Below are 18,931 nucleotides of genomic sequence, written 5' to 3' on the forward strand. Positions count from 1 at the left end.
TTTTCGCTTAGGGAAACAGCCGAATCTCTGGTCTTGAGACTTTTCCAAGAGTTGAGGTAAGAAAATTTCTTCAATGAAATTTGAAAAGGATCCAATAGCACATCTGTGTTATTCAGAGACAGGAATATAAGTGACTATTCAATGTACTGGCAAGGGACAGGGCTTCCTCACCACCAGCCAGTAATTGCCGGTTACTACAGATATCACATCCAATAAGTTTCAACTGCCAAGATCCAGCTGCGCTTGAATCATCCTCTTAATTAGAGGACTTTGGGTTTATGTTTGAGTATGAACTACATATTCAATAGGAAAAGCATACTAAATCACCTTTAGCCTATTGTATTTGCTTTAATTTATCTTTTTTCCTGTGTTTTTTTTTCACCTACTGTATTATCATAAAAAAATGACCTACGTGATCACAAAGTCACATTTCTAGACTCTTCAAGAGTTCACCAGGAAGATTTGATTTTAATTGGCAAAAATTATTGAAAGATCTTACATGCTAGCAATGAGGTAGATTATAGGGCCCTTATTCCTTATGTCACTATTCCTGCTTCCATCATGTTGTTCACCCTCTTTTTAACTACAGTGCAATATGGAGTTTTTATGATAAAACAAAGTTTTATGAATACTTACCTGGCAGTTATATATATATAGCCGATATCTCTAAATCGGCAGAATTTTTCAAAACGAGGCAACTGCCTTGTGGTGGTTGGGAGGTAGGTGGTCACACCCGTCACAGGGTGGTACAAGGAACCATTCCCGTGTCCAAGACTTCTTAGTTCATCTATGCCCGACCTGTCTCCTGAGGGGAGGTGGGTGAGCCTTCGAATATATATATAACTGCCAGGTAAGTATTCATAAAACTTTGTTTTATCATAAAAACTCAATTTTTATGAATACTGTAGTACTTACCTGGCAGTTATATATATACAGTATATAGCTGATTCACACATTTGGAGGAGGGAAACAGACAGTAAACATCGTTGGGGAAACAACAAAAGAGTTGTAGGAGATAAAAACACCTTGATTCCTTGCCTGCTAAGGTAGCTGATTTCAAAGGTACAGCCTCTAGAGTGGCTTTCCCTTAGGAGTGTTTATCCAGGAGTAAGTCTGCAATGCTGGAAAAAACTCAATCGAGTCTGTCAAAGGGATAAGACCAACAACTTGACTAGACTTCAGAAACTACCTTCGCCCCACATAATAAAAACTGCAACCTTACTAAAACTAACCACCTAACCCTGCAACATAGACATAAACTATCTATCTAGACTGAGGGAACCGTACCACAAGACGAAGTCCTCAGACTATCATAAAAACACAAACCCTCATACATGCAAATAAACTATGGTTGAGTGGGGTTATCAACTCCTTTGCCTAATACAGAAATCGCAGCTATGTATGGGCCCATGGTATAGCACTTGCCAAAGTCTACTCTCACCTCTCTAAGTTAATGAGAAGCGAAGACAGAGTTGCTCCTCCAGAAAATTGCATCCATGAATAGCCTAACTAACATATATTCCTGATATGCCAGAGAGGTAGCAATGGCCCTCACTTCGTGAGCCCGTAATTTCAACAGGGCGAAGTGTTCTTCCTCACACAAGAGGTGGGCTTCCCTAATTTTTTCCCTCAGGAAAAAGGACAAAGCATTCTTAGACAGGGGTTTTTGGTGGATCTTTCACTGAACACCATAACAAGTTGGATGCACAGCTCACGTTCATAGTGTGAGCCAAAAAAGCTTTGAGGGACCTAACTGGGCAGAGGAGTCTTTCCTTCTCTTGACCCACCAGGTTCGTAAGGTTAATGACATCAAACGTCGTAGGATAGGGTTACGAAGGGTTCTCGCTCTTAACGAGAAAGATGAACCTTAAGGCACAAACTGCCCTATCCTAATTGAAGCTCACCCTCTTCTCAAACACCTGGACTTCGCTGACCTTTTGGCATTCGCTAGAGTCATAAGGAAGAGGGTTTTCTTCGTTACAACTCGAAGAGAGGCTAGCGAGATAGGTTCAAATTTCTTGGAGCACAGAAACTTAAACACCACATCCAGGTTTAAGAGTACCTATTATGTCGTCTGAAAAGACCCAATGAGGTCCTGCAAATCTTAATTTTGGGACAACTCTAGGCCTCTATGCCTAAAGACGGCCGAGAGCATACTGCTGTATCCATTGATGGTAGATACAGCCAGCTTAAGCATCCTGACTGAGGTACAAGAAGAAGTCTGCAATCTGGCTCAGAGAGGTAGTGGTTGAGGAAAACTTGTGCTGCCTGCACCAAGCTCTAAAGGTCTCCCACTTAGATTGGTAGACTCTTTGTGAAGAGATCCTCCTTGCTCTGGTGATAGCTTTCGTCGCTTGTGCCGAAAAGTCTCGAGATCTGACAAGCTTATAGTCAGTCTGAAGGAAGTCAGTTTGAGAGCAAGGGGGGTTTTATGATACCTCTCGAAGTGGGACTGTTGAAGAAGATCTGGACTTGCCAAAGTCTTCTTGGGAAGTCCATCAACATGCCCATCACTTCCGAAAACCCTTCCCTTGCAGGCCAGAATGGAGCCGCTAGGATCATTCGCCCCGAATCGAGGAGAGCGAATTTCCTGAAGACCAGATTGATGATCTCGAACGGGGGCAACGCAAACATGTCCACCCCCGTCCAATCCATCAAGAAGGAGTCCACTGCTACAGCCTCCTCGTCCGGGACTAGGGAGCAGCAGTAGGGGATCCTCTTCTTCCAGTTGGAGACAAAAAGGTCTGTTACAGGTCTGCCCCACAACATCCAGAGACTGACATACTTGCGGGTTGAGAGACCATTTTGAGGGAAAAACAAGTCTCTTCCTGCTGAGCATGTTTGCCCCGATGTTTCATGCCCTCGAACAAACCTCCTTTCTAGATCCAAGAGATCAGAACGAAGGCGTCCTTGATCTCGACATACGATTCGACTAGTGTCATCACGAAGTCCTAGATTCTCATGTTCAAAGTCATGCCTCATGCTAGAACTTCGACGTCGAGCGTCCTGAAAGACGAGGCGCCGATCGTCCTGTAAGACGTGGCGCCGATAGTCCTGTAAGACGTGGTGCCGAAAGTCCTGTAAGACGTGGCGCCGATAGTCCTGTAAGACATGGTGCCGAAAGTCCTGTAAGACGTGGAGCCGAGAGGTAAACAGAGCGAGACGCTGAACGTTCTAAAAGACGTGGTGCTGAGCGTCCTGGTGCCAGAAGAGAGACTTCTTGTTGACAGGAAGACCTAATTATTTGATAGGCTCAACGTCATCTAAAAATCCAGATACAGGGACGCTCTGATTTCTCTTAGAGTGCAGTATTCTGCTACATTAAGCAAAAGTTACGTGAACATTAGAGGGGCGGAGCTGAGACCAGAACACACGGCCCGAAACTGACCCATTCTACACCTGTTCTTTCTTGTAAACAAACCTCAGATAAAGTTTGATTGCATAGCCTGCCACTTAGACTCCTCTCTAGAACTGAGAGAGAGAATCGTAGTAGCTAAAAACTAAAGGAGGTTTCCCTATAAAAGGAAAAAGTAATCCTCCTTCAGAAGAAGTACTGACCAAAGGTCTGCTCCCCTCTTCTCCAAAGATTTTGATGTCTCCATGGAGAACTTTGACTTCTGAACGAAGGCGTAAAGAGCATTTACGTCCAGGACCGGACAAAAGACTCCCTCTCCCAAAAGAGAGACATTGAAGTTGCAAAGTCGGTTAGGCAGAAGTCTTATCGGAGTAACTAACAAAGGAGGATTCACTAGGAAAAAGATTTCGCATCCATCCTTAGTAAAAAACACGGACCGAAGGTCTGCTCCTCTCCTCTCCCAGGCTCGCCAGAAGAAGCTAAGTCTGGCTCCTACTGTTGTTAGTTCGGTTAAAGAAAAAAGCATGCGGAAAATTTCTTGCAGATTAAGACACCAAAACCTGTCTTTGACCAACTCTTGAGGGAGAGGAGAGAAATAAAAAAGGAGAAGTACGTACCTTAATTATCCCTTTTACCCCCAAAAGACGTACTGGTACGTTTCACAAAAGCCATCCCTTTACCCCCATGGACGTACCGGTACGTCCTTGCAAAAAAATTTTATAAAAATTTTTTTTTCATACTTTTGATAATTTTTTGAGAAAATTCAGGCATTTTCCAAGAGAATGAGACCAACCTGACCTCTCTATGACAAAAATTAAGGCTGTTAGAGCAATTTAAAAAAAATATACTGCAAAATGTGCTGGGAAAAAAATAACCCCCTGGGGGTTAAGGGTTGGAAATTTCCAAATAGCCTGGGGGTAAAAGGGATAAGACATCTGATTTCAAAATAATCCAGCCTCATTGCCTGTATTCCTTAAGAGACTCAGCAATCCACCAAGGGGGCCGTAAAAAATTTCTGTGGGGCTGCCACAAGGTCTTCGACCTAAACGTGGCTAGACCTCCACCCTTGCTATCCTGGCCTATCTGATAAGGAAGCCGGCATTATAGGTTTCTGTTTTAAGAAATAAAAATTAATATATTCTTAAAGCTCCATTAATGACCACGTGAAAACTCAGAGGGTGGGGAACATGGAGCAACAGAAATTAGGATCCTCTCCTTCTGTTAACCTCAAATAATTCAACAGGAGAAAAGTGATCACTAAAGTCATCCTTGACAAAGATCTTATAAGACGTGTCGTTGCCCTGAAAGAACGAGGCGGCTTCTGTCCTATCGTCCTGAAAGACGACGCTGCATTCGCCCTGAAAGACTAGGCTGCATTCGTCCTGAAAGACGAGGCTGCCCTCGTCCTGAAAGACGAGGCTGCACTCGTCCTGAAAGACGAGGCTGCACTCGCCCTGAAAGACGAGGCTGCACTCGCCCTGAAAGACGAGGCTGCACTCGCCCTGAAAGACGAGGCTGCACTCGACCTGAAAGACGAGGCTGCACTCGCCCTGAAAGACGAGGCTGCACTCGACCTGAAAGACGAGGCTGCACTCGACCTGAAAGACGAGGCTGCACTCGCCCTGAAAGACGAGGCTGCACTCGACCTGAAAGACGAGGCTGCACTCGCCCTGAAAGACGAGGCTGCAATCGACCTGAAAGACGAGGCTGCACTCGACCTGAAAGACGAGGCTGCACTCGACCTGAAAGCCGAGGCTGCATTCGCCCTGAAAGAACGAGGCTGCATTTGCCCTGAAAGACGAGGCTGCATTCGCCCTGAAAGACAAGGAGGCGATCGTCCTGAAAGACGAGGCGCCGATCGTCCTGTCTTGAAAGACTTAGCGCCGAGCGTTAAGGCAAAATGAAATTCATTATGCCGCTCGGCGAGTTCGGTTCCGACCAGAGGATTCATAAGGCCGACTGGCGCTCTGGGACAAAAACCGAGTCAATGATGGTTTGTAAGCATTGATATTATCAGCGAATATCTATGACTTATAGTATTGCCATTAAAAACAAAAGTGATGCAATGTGAAACTCTAAAAGCAGTGAAAGAATCTTAACGTCCAACGCTCTTTGCTTTCCCATGGCAAGGGCGAGCATTCTTGGGAACGTTAACAGGAACGCTCGCGAGGGCGTTTGCTCGTTTGCTAACGCCTCTCGTTTCCTTTCGCCGATCGACGTTCCTTCTCCCATGGGCCGGGGAGCTTGGAAGAGGTCAAAGGCTAGGAAAACGACGTCCACTGTGCTGAATGAATCCAATGCCTAATTTAGCACTGAAACTTGCACTATTAAACTCTAACACAAAAGACCATAATTAGTCCCGCCCGTTGTGAGAGAACTTCTTCTGCTGCCACGGGCTTGAATGAGAAAGCAATATCGTCCCTAGTACTTGCTATATAAACTGTAACAAAATATTTTTATAAAATATTAAACTGACATTTCCATAATAAAATAAACTTTCAAACATACTTACCCGGCGGTCACAAAAAGAAAAACCACCGGGCAAGAGTTGAGATTAAAAATAAATGTTGAACACTCACCTGGTAGTTACATATAACCACTGGTAAAATTAAATGTCATAAATACCCACCCGGTAGTTACAAACAAACGCCGGGAAAGTTATACGTTAAAGATTAAAATGAACAGAAAATGAGAAAACAAATGTAATCTACAATTAATTCAAAGGGTTTTCAAAAACAAGCGAGTTGTAATGATAAAAAGAACAGATATAGCAATAACGTATCTATATATATATATAAATGTAAACAATAGGAACATATAAATGAAAATACTACTAAAACTAGAATTCCCATATCGTTGTTGTTGGAGAATTATAGCCAACACTTTAATTCCCATATCGAAAAGAACGCTACCAAGGCATGTTGGGACTGCATCGATAGTAACGAGAACTAACAGCGTAAATTAACCATAAGCTAGTTCTATTTAATTTATGAAATTAGATCGATGATTTAAAGAACGAATACTAAATGGACAAATATTTCTTTAAAATTTTACATTAAAAGTTAAAAAACTTATATAAGTGGAATTACTCCCATTCTTTACATAAAAAAACAAATAAAGAGAATTTGCAAGACATACAATGAAGATTACGTCACACGACTGTGACGTCATAGAGTTGCCGGAACGTATTTCCGTCATCAGGATTAAAATCTTTGCACCTAAAATATAGTGCACAAACAAAGCCTCTGCATACAAACTGTGAGGATCAACCGACACTTCGGTAACCTCACCTTGCATACATCACTCGCACAAACACGAAAATTAAGTTTTCACTCATGATAAACAAAGTAAATAATACTGTAATAACTAAACACGATTACCAAATCCCTAAATCAGTGTACTTCACCAAACGAAGTCCAAAAAAGCGAAGAAGGGAAAATGATTCGAAAAACTCTCAATGGTGGACCGACGATGTTTTCGATCCAGCCGGCAGAGATGAACTGAAGTCTTGGACACGGGAATGGTTCCTTGTACCACCCTGTGACGGGTGTGACCACCTACCTCCCAACCACCACAAGGCGGTTGCCTCGTTTTGAAAAATTCTGCCGATTTAGAGATATCGGCTATATATATATAACTGCCAGGTAAGTACTATTCATAAAACACACGGTTTTCCCTCGTTTACACTTCGGCCTTACCATCTTGTGACTCAAATCCCTTAAACAAAATTAACCTAGTAAGCTTACATTTTTTTACTTTATTTTATTTTTTAGGGATCCTCTGAAAATATAGACCTTGGGCCAATCCTCTGATAGTAGAATAACTTGGAAATCTAATTACACTATTGTTCTTCATAAAAAATTTGGGGTGATAAATATTAACAAAAAATAAATGACAATGTGAAACCATTTATTTCGGATTATACTGTGCTGTATAAACCCGTCTTCCATTTCCTAGTATTTTCATATATCTTCCTAAGTAATTACCCCCCCCCCCCTCTGCAGAGAGTAGGAAGTATTTATGCAAGTGGGTTAAGTTAATGAGCAGGTGGACAAGATGTATAAATTCCAAGGGACATTTGATTTTAAAGGAAGACCATAAAAGCCCACCTGGGGCAGTTCACATGCATGTGTGCTGCCCACCACTTAAAGGTCAACATTTAATATCATCAAGTATACAGTACAAAAACTTGTATGACAAGCATTAATAAAGAATTACCAATTAAGCAAAGAAAGACACGGATACACATCTGTTATATACTACTGTAACTGTCTAGGTCAGGTAAGCTCCTCAGAACTCACCTGTGATGTTGATAAAGATTGGCCATTAGATATGCAAAATCATTCAATTAGCAAGACTATACACTATTGTTAACCAAAGGACTTTCTTTGTCTCTTAAGTCTGGTAGAAACTTACGGGCCTTCAAAAATAAAAGCTTTCTTAAGATTATGTTGTAGCTGATTTCAAACTTTCAATCTCCCATCAGGCTGCTATTCTTTCTGAGTTCCATGCTTGATCCCTAAGCCCTTGGCACATGAAGACATGACATAGGAGGAGGATTAACGAATGAATGAATGATTTGAAAGAGGATGATTAAATAAACCAATTCATTGACTTTGTTCCCAATAATTCAGTATTAGTTAGAGAACAGTTTTCATTATCTTACCATAGTGTCATACTCATGGAAACACAGCCCTGCATAATAGAGACTACATGAATGTACAAGTAACCTCTGGTGCTACTTAAGCTAGCTTTCTTGGCCAATTATTTTTCATACCATACTACTGGATGTTGTGTGTATGATATGGGGTTAGGGATTAAAAACAAGCTCATTTCTTAAGCAGATAATGCTCCTCTCTTTATTTTGATCCAATCTCTTGCCAGAGAAATGTTGTTGAATCTCTTATCAAAGATATAGCTAAAATTAATGGGGGATGAGGCTAAGCATTAACGAAACTCAAAATATGATTGCTAGCAGGCCAAAGACATTAGATAACTGCACACTGTTCATCCACATCTTTTCATGAATAGTCTTTCTTTAACTGCATACAGCTCTTTTAAGATTCTAATGTCCTTCTTGATTGCAAATTCACTTTTGAAAAATATAGGTGTTTCTTCTTTAATGCACAAAAAATTGAACATACAGTAAAGTCAAGATTTTTGGATATCTATATCGTGAGGAAATTATTAATTCTTTTACTCTGCCACGTTTTGAATACTGCTATCCTGTCTAGTCTTCAGCAGCTGTCACTCATATTAAATAGTTGGACAAAAGCTTAAGGAGAATCAGTGGTTCCTTTAAACTAACACTTCTCTGTTAGTCAAATGATAATGTTTAATTTTCAATTTCATTGTTGAAATATTAAGTATTTAACGAAGGCATTCATAAAATTGGAGTTATATGCTGTAACAATAAATCTCTTACAATGTAAAAGACAACTAAATTGAAGTTATATTTCTTAAAAATTAACCTGTACTAATTTTGTTGCAAATTATTACTATTAATATAAAAAAATTTAACAGCCCAATGAGTCAAGCTCGACTCTTATAGAGCTGGCCTGTTGATGCAGAATATTATGTATTTAATAGTATTTTACTACCTAAAGTATAGCTGAAAGAAATTAGGATTTTAAATGCTTATAAAATTGTGACAGGAATACAGGTCCACAATTACTTGCCAAAAGGTGTACTATAGTACTAAAGTAACACTGTACTACAGGAAGGTAGAGATAACCCCTTATCAAAGAGATGCACCACTATCCTCAAAGTACAGCACAGACATCATATTCACATTTACGACAACCAGGGAACTCAATATACTGAAGTATGTTACTTACCTCAGAGGATAGAAGGGCAATAAACTTACCAATGTGGTGAAGAAATGACAACCTGCTACACATTAAAACATTTTATAATTCCTGGAAGATTTCCTCCACCACCTGTTATGGAGAGTTAAAGGTTATGTAAGTTTAGTTTTGAAGTAAAATGCTATCATAAGCTAATCCAAAAAGATTTAACCTAAATACTTTGGCTATCATTCCAGGTTGTTTTTGGCGAAATATCATTTCACAAACAAAATGGCAATTTTCATTTGTATTTATTTATCTATATCACTATCTATTGTATTTTAACTGTATTTAAATGTCAAACTTAACTGGGACCAAGCAATGGACAGTACACTGAATGGAAATGATTTTCTGCTGTGGTATGTGAAATCCTTTTAGTGTTAGATAGACAGGACTTGAAATGGCTGCTTCATTGAAATTTTCACTTGTGTTATTGAATACTGTATTATATCAGTAAGATATACTTTAACCAGCTCCTATAGGCCTCACTTTAAATTGATTTAATATATCTTACCTACTATAATATATTGAAACACAAATTCAATGACTGGATGAATTGAAATAAAAGATTCTAACGAAATTCTTCAAGAATTTGTTTCCCATATGTGATATACAGTACTGTAGAGTTAAAAACTGGGGAATAAAAAAAATTACATAATACTTGTTTAGCACCCTGGCACTGGGTCATGTGTTGGTCAGTGAATACCAAGGGGTCAAATAAGTACGACAGATTCAAAGACAGGATATTCCCTTAGTGGCATTATTTTAGTAATGACGAACACCACAAACCACGATAGTTTAATATTATTAATTTCTCATTACTGTATTACAGTCTACCATCCATTTAGTATGATAGATTCTTTAGATACTGTAGTAATACATCAACAAAAGGAACAGGCATATTTTACTTGATCATATTGTACCAATTGCAGCTTTGGGTGCTTTATCACCTTCATTTTTGAAATGTCTAAATGTGCAGGGATCCACAATATTTCAACATCTATGATGATTTCATATTATTTACAGAATGGAAACAAAGGGATCTTTAAAATAGTTTTGAAGCGTTGTTAAAGCACTTCTAGTGTCACCAAAAATTGCAAATTTTTGATGGGGCATGTTTCAATAATCTTGACCGCTTACCATATTACAGACAATTCTGCTTTGAAAAAATCTATTACTCAATTTTTTTTTTTTTTTTTTTTTAAGAGAATACTGTAGCAAATTCTACATCACAGGAAGAGTTTGAACCATCATTAAATTTAGCATAACGTGAGTCAGTACACATACTGCTTAAAGCATAATTGAAGGGGAAGGAAAATTTAGGTATTAGGAAAGGTGGTAAACAATTGTTTACAAAAATATTACTTTGATTTAAAACCTCTTCGGCTGAATTTATTAGATTAAATTTATGAATTTGAGGCATATGGAGCAGTACTGGTGCCTCCAAGGACATGCAGCACCAGAGGGCTATGGGGCTAAAACCCTGCGGCTGTACTATGAAAAGAAAGTTAAGAGGATGTTCAGTACAGCATAATGGAAAAAAAGAAGCAGGAATGGAGGTAAAGTAAAAGGATGAAAATTTTCAGGAGCTATGGGCTGAAGAGATGCTACAAAGACTATTATTGAAACCTTGAAACATTATTTGCTTGAATCTTTAACACACTATATATTGTGATCAACTTCATGTTCATGCGCACAAAAGAGTGGGTTAGAAATTTTGCTCAGTGCTCTTATACTGCGTCTTCTAAGTATATTGGATGTTGCAAGTTGACAGCAAACTCTTTGCCAATAAATAATATGGTAGCTGTCTTGGTGATTGTGTTATATTGATAAATTTTCCAAATTCTCTGCAAAATTTCTTCTAAAGGAGTACTGCAAGTTGTAAGAATGAAATATTTTTATAAAATTATTTTTCCATTTATTTCTCCTTCCTGAATTATACTGACAACAAATTTTATAGGTTTAAAGTTTCAACACAGATGGTTGAATTTATTTCAAAGCAACCATTTGGTTTCTTTGATTCATCTGAATGACAAAGTATATCTACTTGAGACAATTTTCAGCCCATTTTGTCCATTTTCAATACGACGAGCCTAGACTTATTATTTTTGCCAAAAATGGAATCAAAAGGGATCCTGGCTGGACCTTTTCTGATTTGTTCTCTTCTCTCTTATGTAATCATACAGTTTTAATTACAGTACTGTACTATATAAGTTTTTGTCACTAGTGTATTCAAGAATTTTTAAAGTACCTTAATGAAGAAAATTCTATTTTCATATAGAGGTCATGACTGTTTGGGGTGTTTGTATTCTCTCTCATTAGTCAAAGGATTTTAATTTGTCTAGATATTTTTCCATGCCTACTGTGAAGCTACTCTTAGAAGTGTGTATCTCTCATGTACTGGTTTCCCTTTTTGCCTAGATATACACAATGCTCCTCGTGTCAGTCTCTCTAAATCAGACCCAGCACTAAAACCATCAGACTTTCACACACACAATCATACCAGTAATATACTTAATTTTTACAAGTGAGAAGGAATGCTGTCAAACCAATCCCTCCTTCACGTATTAAAAACGATGAAAATCGGATTACTGTATTCAGTAAAGCAAAGATCATAATTTGAATCTCAATTTGTTCAGTATAGGGAGGAACAGAAAGAGACATGGAGGCCTGGCTATTTTAGTGCAGAGCAACTGTTTAGTGTAGAGTTATCAGTCTACCATAAATAACCGCTCACTGAAGCACCTAACCAACAAAATAAAAGTTCCTGGGAGTTTGTGGGACTTACTAATAAGAAATAACTGCACAATAGTAATACGATAAATTTTTAAGATATCAAAATTTGTATTTTTGTATATTTTCTTCCCTTAAATTTTAAAATAGATCAATTCATATATCATATAGTCTTCTAGTACAGTATACAAAAAGTGGTTTAATTTATACGAAAAAATCCCTGAAAGGTAAATACTGCACAAACTGTTTTTTAGTCACTGGATGTATTTTATCCAAAATAAATTATAAAAAATAACAAGATAAAAATTATAACACCTGGTGAAAAAGGGCTTTATTTTCATTGGAGATTCTGAAGTGAATTACAATAACTTTCTACCTGTGAAATGTATTCTACAATTTCTATATAAAATGCAAAAGTTCTCATATCATACAACATTCACTTATGTTTACAAAGAGCCACACAAAAAAATTCTATCAAACAAAGAAGACACTATGAACAAAACTAAACTAAGATACTTTCCATTTAAAGGCTGTTCCTGTAAAAGCATTTATGTCACAAATGAACCCTGATAGCAAAATCTTCCAATTAAAACATAAAAGTATGAATACAAAATATTTGATCCTTCATAAATTAGGAGATAAATGGCAACGAGTACTAACACAAAAGGCAATATCAGTAGAACTTGTAAGAGATACATACTCGCATAACAATGGTCTCTTGAAGATAAGCAAACACAAAATCATGATAAAGAGCTTGAAAAATTTGGCTATTAAAGTTCCATCTCTGAAGGTTATGTTTTGTTCATACATCCAAACAAACCTTAGGGTATCAGTAACCATAGACCTTACAAAGATAATTTTTAAGGTTTAAACACCTGCTTCAGAAACTTAAATACAGTTTACAACAAAAATCCAGACGCAACATGTAAGGCCTACAATGACTTCACCTAAGATAATTTATGCTAAAAGAGGCCACTCCAGAAACAACACTAATATAATTTATCTTAAGAGAGAATAATTGATAATCTGAAAAACTAAGATCATTTTAAATGCAAGACTTTTCATAAGGTCTGAACTGATAACATTGTCATACAAATGGCTGGGTTTCTTTGAAACATATGCTTTTTCAGCATAGTTTGATGTGATAATGTTTGTGGAGTTGCCCAAGGGTCCCCAGGCTGGCAGAAGGCACCAATAATCAAGACTCGTGTGACATGATATTAAAGTACTGTACTTAATGCACATATAGCCCTTTGGGGATCCCGCTTGGCAATGGAAGGCCCACATTATTATTATTATTATTCCAAAGTTTATATAAACACTTTTCATCTCCCAACAATTGTTTTCCAAACACATGCAAAGCATGAAATGAAAACTTCTTTTATTATTCAAACACTGTTCCTATTATGATCCAAATTTCTGCAAAATACAGGAAAATCACCGGAAATTTACTCTGTCATTAATAGTTACTTTGCACACAGAGATCAATGCATAAAAAGGCTTGCTATTCGATGCATACCACCACTTCACATCATAAATATTTACTTCCTATTTTAAATACGTAACTTACATGACAAACACCGACTTCTATAAATACCAAATATTCGAGATGGCACCTTTCTCATTGATACCTTGAATTACACTTCTTTTCCATGTGAATACTATAATGCCATGCCTAGGACAATAACCTTGTTAATTCAAATCTAAATCAATATCTCTTTCTAAATCACAAAAAAATCTTAGCCAATTTCATATATATAGATATATATAATTTATATATATCCATATATTTACCAAATCTACACATTGTAAGTCAATACTACACAAGAATTTAGGGCCAATAATCAACAGATTACCATATATTCTTAATGCTGTTCATAGCAAAGCAAAATTCTTGAAGATTGATATGATAATTTAGCACAAAGAAAATATTGTATTCATGATGACCACCACCCAAAATTTACTAACTTGCCAATTCACAACTTTAAACTTTCAAGCTTAACATCTGAGAACAAAAGCATTACCAAAGCTGTGTACCTTTTGAATGCTTGCCCATGAATATAATATGCCTGTATAGATTACAGCTGTTTTTGATATACTAAGAAAAATTAATAACATGCATAAAATTCTTATATACCTTTAATTGTAGTTACACAAGCATTGTATCATAATAGTTATGAATTATAACATGAGGTTTACTTGAAACTTTGATCATATGTGAAACTGAAATTTGAATGAGAGGTACATCTGGCCACAAATGTGGTGGTCAATGATTTTACAAGAGGTATGCAAATCGTGTTTACAATGTTTCTGATAACTTTTTAAGTCAGATTTTCTTTAAGAATTGAATCGTAACATTTAATTTTTGAAAACCTATCTTCATTTTAATTCTCACATGAAATAAAGTAAATATGTACATATCATATAGCCATAGCCAATTAATAAGTGGTAGTGGTCATTCAGCAACACTTTTCAAAGCCCAATTTTCCAACTGCTAATATACTCTTCTCTTAAATAGTTTTTTTGCTTGGTGTACAGTAAATCTAGCAAAATCCTGTTAAAGACTATATCTCCTCATGACTGAAAATACAATTTCCTATCATATTCTACTAAAATGATTATAAAAAACTCAACTTTCTCTCTCACTCTTTCTCTTTCTTTCTTAAGATATCTGCACTGCAAATAGATCACATATATAAACTAAGAGATATAGCAATGAATAATATTTACCATAAAGTATTCATAAATAACTTACACCTCAGTGAAAATCAGTTCAGCTAAACTGCATACCAACAGAAGATAATGTGACTCGTGCTTCGCCAGACATGGTACTCAGAATTAAAAGGACAATATATTCAACATAAGAGCACATTTCACACACTTTCCACTATTAGCTGCCTTTGTCAAAGGACAGATAATTAGTGCTCAACAACATACAAATACACAATGGCAGTGGTTTGGTTTGTCTTCAAGTCTTTTATCTTACGCCTATGTAAGAAAAGTATGAGGCATATTCCTTCTAAAAATGGAAAAGGGGAGCTACTTCACAGTCTTCTATTATAAAATTGCACCTTGATGTTGTAAAATACGACATTTCACTGAAACAAGTCTATAAAACTTATTTGAGAAACTAAACTTAGGAGAACTCTACTGACAGCTTCAATAATAAACTATATTTGCATATATCAAAATGCATACAGTAATGATAAATTTGGCACAGCACAACAGGAATTGGAGGTGGCCGCATCATCAAGAGAGGATGAAGTTTTAAGGTGGTGATTCATCATTACAACTACTTAAAACAATAAAAAAGAAAAGAACACAGCTGTTTATGTTTACTAGTACCTCTTTCAAAATGGGTGTCTAAATTAAAATTTTGTTTACTAGAGTAAAATAAAATCCCACTTTCAATGATGAGGCTTTCAAGTTACTAAAAATGGTTATCTTTTCAAATGTAAATAAATGAAATGGCTTTATATTTCTAAAAAAAGAAAAAGGTGCAATAGTGTCAATGTAACCAAAATTATAATGATGATATAGTAACAAAGCAAAAACCCTATGGCATAAACATTCATGATAGCTAGATGCAACAGGCAGAGATTAAAACTGTCTGCTACACCATTGTATTAAACTTATTATGTTTTGAAAGTCTACCATTATACTTTTTGTGACCAGATTTACCTATCATGAAATTTTGTGATTCTACCTCACAGTCCAACAAAATATTAAGTACTCTTATGAAAATAAAGAAATATATTTCATTTTCACATGTTCAAGTCATGAAAAAATTATGCATACAATGTACACTTAATCCATACATGCACAAAACCTGTGTACCCCCAAAGACTATTCTAAGACCTTACATCAACTTTCCCCTAAACAAGCATGCAGGGAACCTAGAGGATTTTTTTATCAACATTTTTAACTTTAGTTTTTTTCTTTCGCAATTTTGTTGCATTTTTTAATTTTTTTTGGTTTCAAACCTAACATCAACTTAAGATCTGGTTTAAGTACATCTTATACCTAATTAAAGTAGAGATTTTATTCTGTCATTAAAGACCTTTATAATTTTCATTAAATTATAAATGGTTGGCTCCATTACAAAACCAAAGCAAATCCCAATATAATGATAAACTTGATTAAGTCGATAGTGCTTCTGATAATTATTTCTTGAAATGTTAATTAGTATTCCCTTAAAGAATTTTGTCATTACCTTGTATTTTCTTTGAGTCAGCATCGTCTGTGGAATTTGATTACCTTTCTCAAACTCTGAGGAATGTTGGTGACTATCTAATGTTCGGCTAATTCCAAAAGATGGTTTACTATGTTGCACCATTTTCCAAATTTAACAAAAATGCACTCATGCCTAAATGAGCAACCAAGGTGCCATCCTCAGAACTAGAGGCATGATAGGAGCCGCTACCTTTCATTCTTGGCACTACACAACTGCCATTTCAAGCCACCTTTGGTATAGTCTATCACATGTTATCACTGAGATGCACTTGGTATAGTTTGGTAACCTCCCGTCAAATTAGCTGCTGCTGACGAGGTGGGTTCGGCATTAATGTTCAAGTGGGAATGTTTCATTTTCTAAACACCTCTTAGTCATCTTAATAGATCAACTATTCCCACACAACAAACATTACAACTTTAATGTAATAACTGTATAAAATGCAAGTCATTTACTCTAGTTTTTCATGTATCAACAACAATGTACACGAGATCTTTTCAATAATTAGTTAAGAGTGAGCTTTACAAGACACCATGCTCACGACTAGGCAGTCTGATATTATAGTATATAAAATTAGCGGCAAACAAACCTCGGTAGATGATGAGTAATGCTAGTAGCTCTTGTTGCACCTTTTATGTATGGCTTGTTGACCAAAAACTTAAACTATCAGCATCATAAAAATCTACAGTACTGATGTACAAAAGAAAAAATCCCATTTCCAACAATATGTCTTTTTCATCACATTTATTTTTCTTATTGAACTTCTAACTCATCAGAATGAGAAGAGCTTTGTCAGCCGCTGAATGTGAAAGACTGGTGTGGGTTGGGCTATATACATGCCCTATGATCACAACACAGGCGGACGGGAGTGGGAAGGCCAGCTGTACAAATAAGAAAACTAATAATGATAACTACGATAATAACTAATAGCAATAATAAAAATGACAAATAATCTATGAGCATCACAATAAAAAAATTTGCTTTTTATCAAAATGAGCTGACCACTTTTCCAGACTCCACACACTAACATTATTTTTTCTTAAGCGCAATACCATGTCACCTGTAGATCAGAGTGTTTCTTGTCTAAATTCTTGTTCATCATCAGAGCAATTACATTAGAAATTTGCTTCTTAATTTTTCCTGTCGTATGCTTTTTTTTCTATATCTTCTCACAGCAACCAGCTCGTCTTGATGTTGAGCAGGAGTATTTGATTCAGATCAATCATGAGATAAATGATAATGGCACTCTCCTTTTTGTAAATTGAATAAATAAAATGGGGCTTCTCAAAACCATACTTTTTTTCAGCTTGCTCAGAGGTTATGGAATAATAAAAATTAAATTAATAAACTTAGAGATAACAATCAACACTAATCCAGTAATAAACTAACATAACCAATACCAACCATCAAGAGTTAAAAAGGCCCCTTAAAAAGTCTGCCAGCCTGTTGGATGCTCTACATAAACCATCCATGCATCCTTCTCCCCCTTGTATTGGGCCTCCACGGTGAGAGCACCAAGCAGGGCACCCACCATGATTCATTAGAGCCACATCTTGAGCTGGAGGCCCACACAGTGCCAGTTCATTATGCCCTGAGCTGGTAACACACAAGAGAGATGCGCCAAGCCCTGAGTTACCCACTAAGTCAAAACCCAGTGGTGGTGTGTTGGTAGTGGTTGTTGTGGTAGTAACAGTTGCTGAAGCTCTACCACTGCTGTTGATACTGCTGCTGCTGCTACTACTACTGCTGCCTCTAGCCGAGTAGTGATGAAGGTGATGAAGAGGTGATGGGGGAGATCTTAGATTGTGATGATGATTATGGAGGTGGTTGCTATGAGGAAGAAGCTGATGATGAGCATTATTGTGATGAATCAACATTGGGCTGGTATTGTTTTGGTATTGCTGGAATGTGGAGGGCTGCTGGTGTTGGTAGCCAGGGTGACCAGTTTCTCTAACACCACATCCACTACCATTACTAATTCGATTCAAGAAGCCACTTTTACTCCCTCCACCAAAATTTCCACATCTCCCGTCCTTCATGTTCAGCGAATGCTAGCACCGACGATTCCTCCAGTAGTTCATGTAATCCTGAAGAAGTATCAGGAATGGAAAGATCTTAAACTGTAATTCATATAAGTTGGAAGAATCTAATAACTTGGCATTCCCTTTCTATGCACTATCCTATGTTGCCTGTTCTAACAAAGAAGAATGATTATCCTTTAAGTTTGTCTATCAAAAACAATTTAGCTTAGATGCTCAATAACAGAATTCTAATGATAAAATTCATTTTTTTCATATTACCCTGATGTTCATATTGCTTCTACTCGAAGCTGTGTCAACATCTACCCCAAAAAGGAAAATTTCCTGTTCTCTCTCCTTGCAAAATGCCTCTCCATCTGGGAACCACCGTGCCATCTGGAGATTGATGGCAACTAACTAGTCAATGATACAACATATTCCCTCCAACTTTTCAGTTCTCAAAGTGGGAAACAATCATTATTTTCTTGACATCACTGATGGTCAGAAGAAGGAAGTATAAAAATAAATTTTATCATCAAAAATTTTCATTTTTTAAATTCCCCCATATTGCTGATTCACACACTCTAAATGGTTTAGTGATTGGAAAGTAAAAGTCTAGATTAATATATTTATCAACCATCCAAGACTCATTTGAAAGATAAACAAAACTAACATCAGGTAAACTCATAATAGTTTCATGGTTTGATTCCACACCTAAACCCGCTATCCACCTTTTAAAATTAGTCTT

General features: G+C 36.9%; 1 protein-coding gene across 4 annotated transcripts in view; it reads right to left on the reverse strand.

Moving 5' to 3' along the window:
• Nucleotides 1-9,249: 9,249 nt before the first annotated feature.
• Nucleotides 9,250-18,931, reverse strand: part of LOC137628348 (AMMECR1-like protein) — a 90,618-nt gene continuing 80,936 nt past the window's right edge. For 3 of the 4 annotated variants that reach the window (XM_068359523.1, XM_068359517.1, XM_068359504.1), the window contains one exon: nt 12,251-18,252. In XM_068359523.1, the coding sequence (XP_068215624.1) occupies nt 18,217-18,252 (36 nt within the window). In that variant the 3' untranslated portion in view covers nt 12,251-18,216. Of the gene's footprint in view, nt 9,295-12,250; nt 18,253-18,931 lie in introns of those variants that run through there. The other variant, XM_068359512.1, reaches the window with a different exon arrangement.

Source organism: Palaemon carinicauda, chromosome 2 (genome assembly GCF_036898095.1).
Source record: "Palaemon carinicauda isolate YSFRI2023 chromosome 2, ASM3689809v2, whole genome shotgun sequence".
NCBI classification, from domain to species: Eukaryota; Metazoa; Arthropoda; class Malacostraca; order Decapoda; family Palaemonidae; genus Palaemon; species Palaemon carinicauda.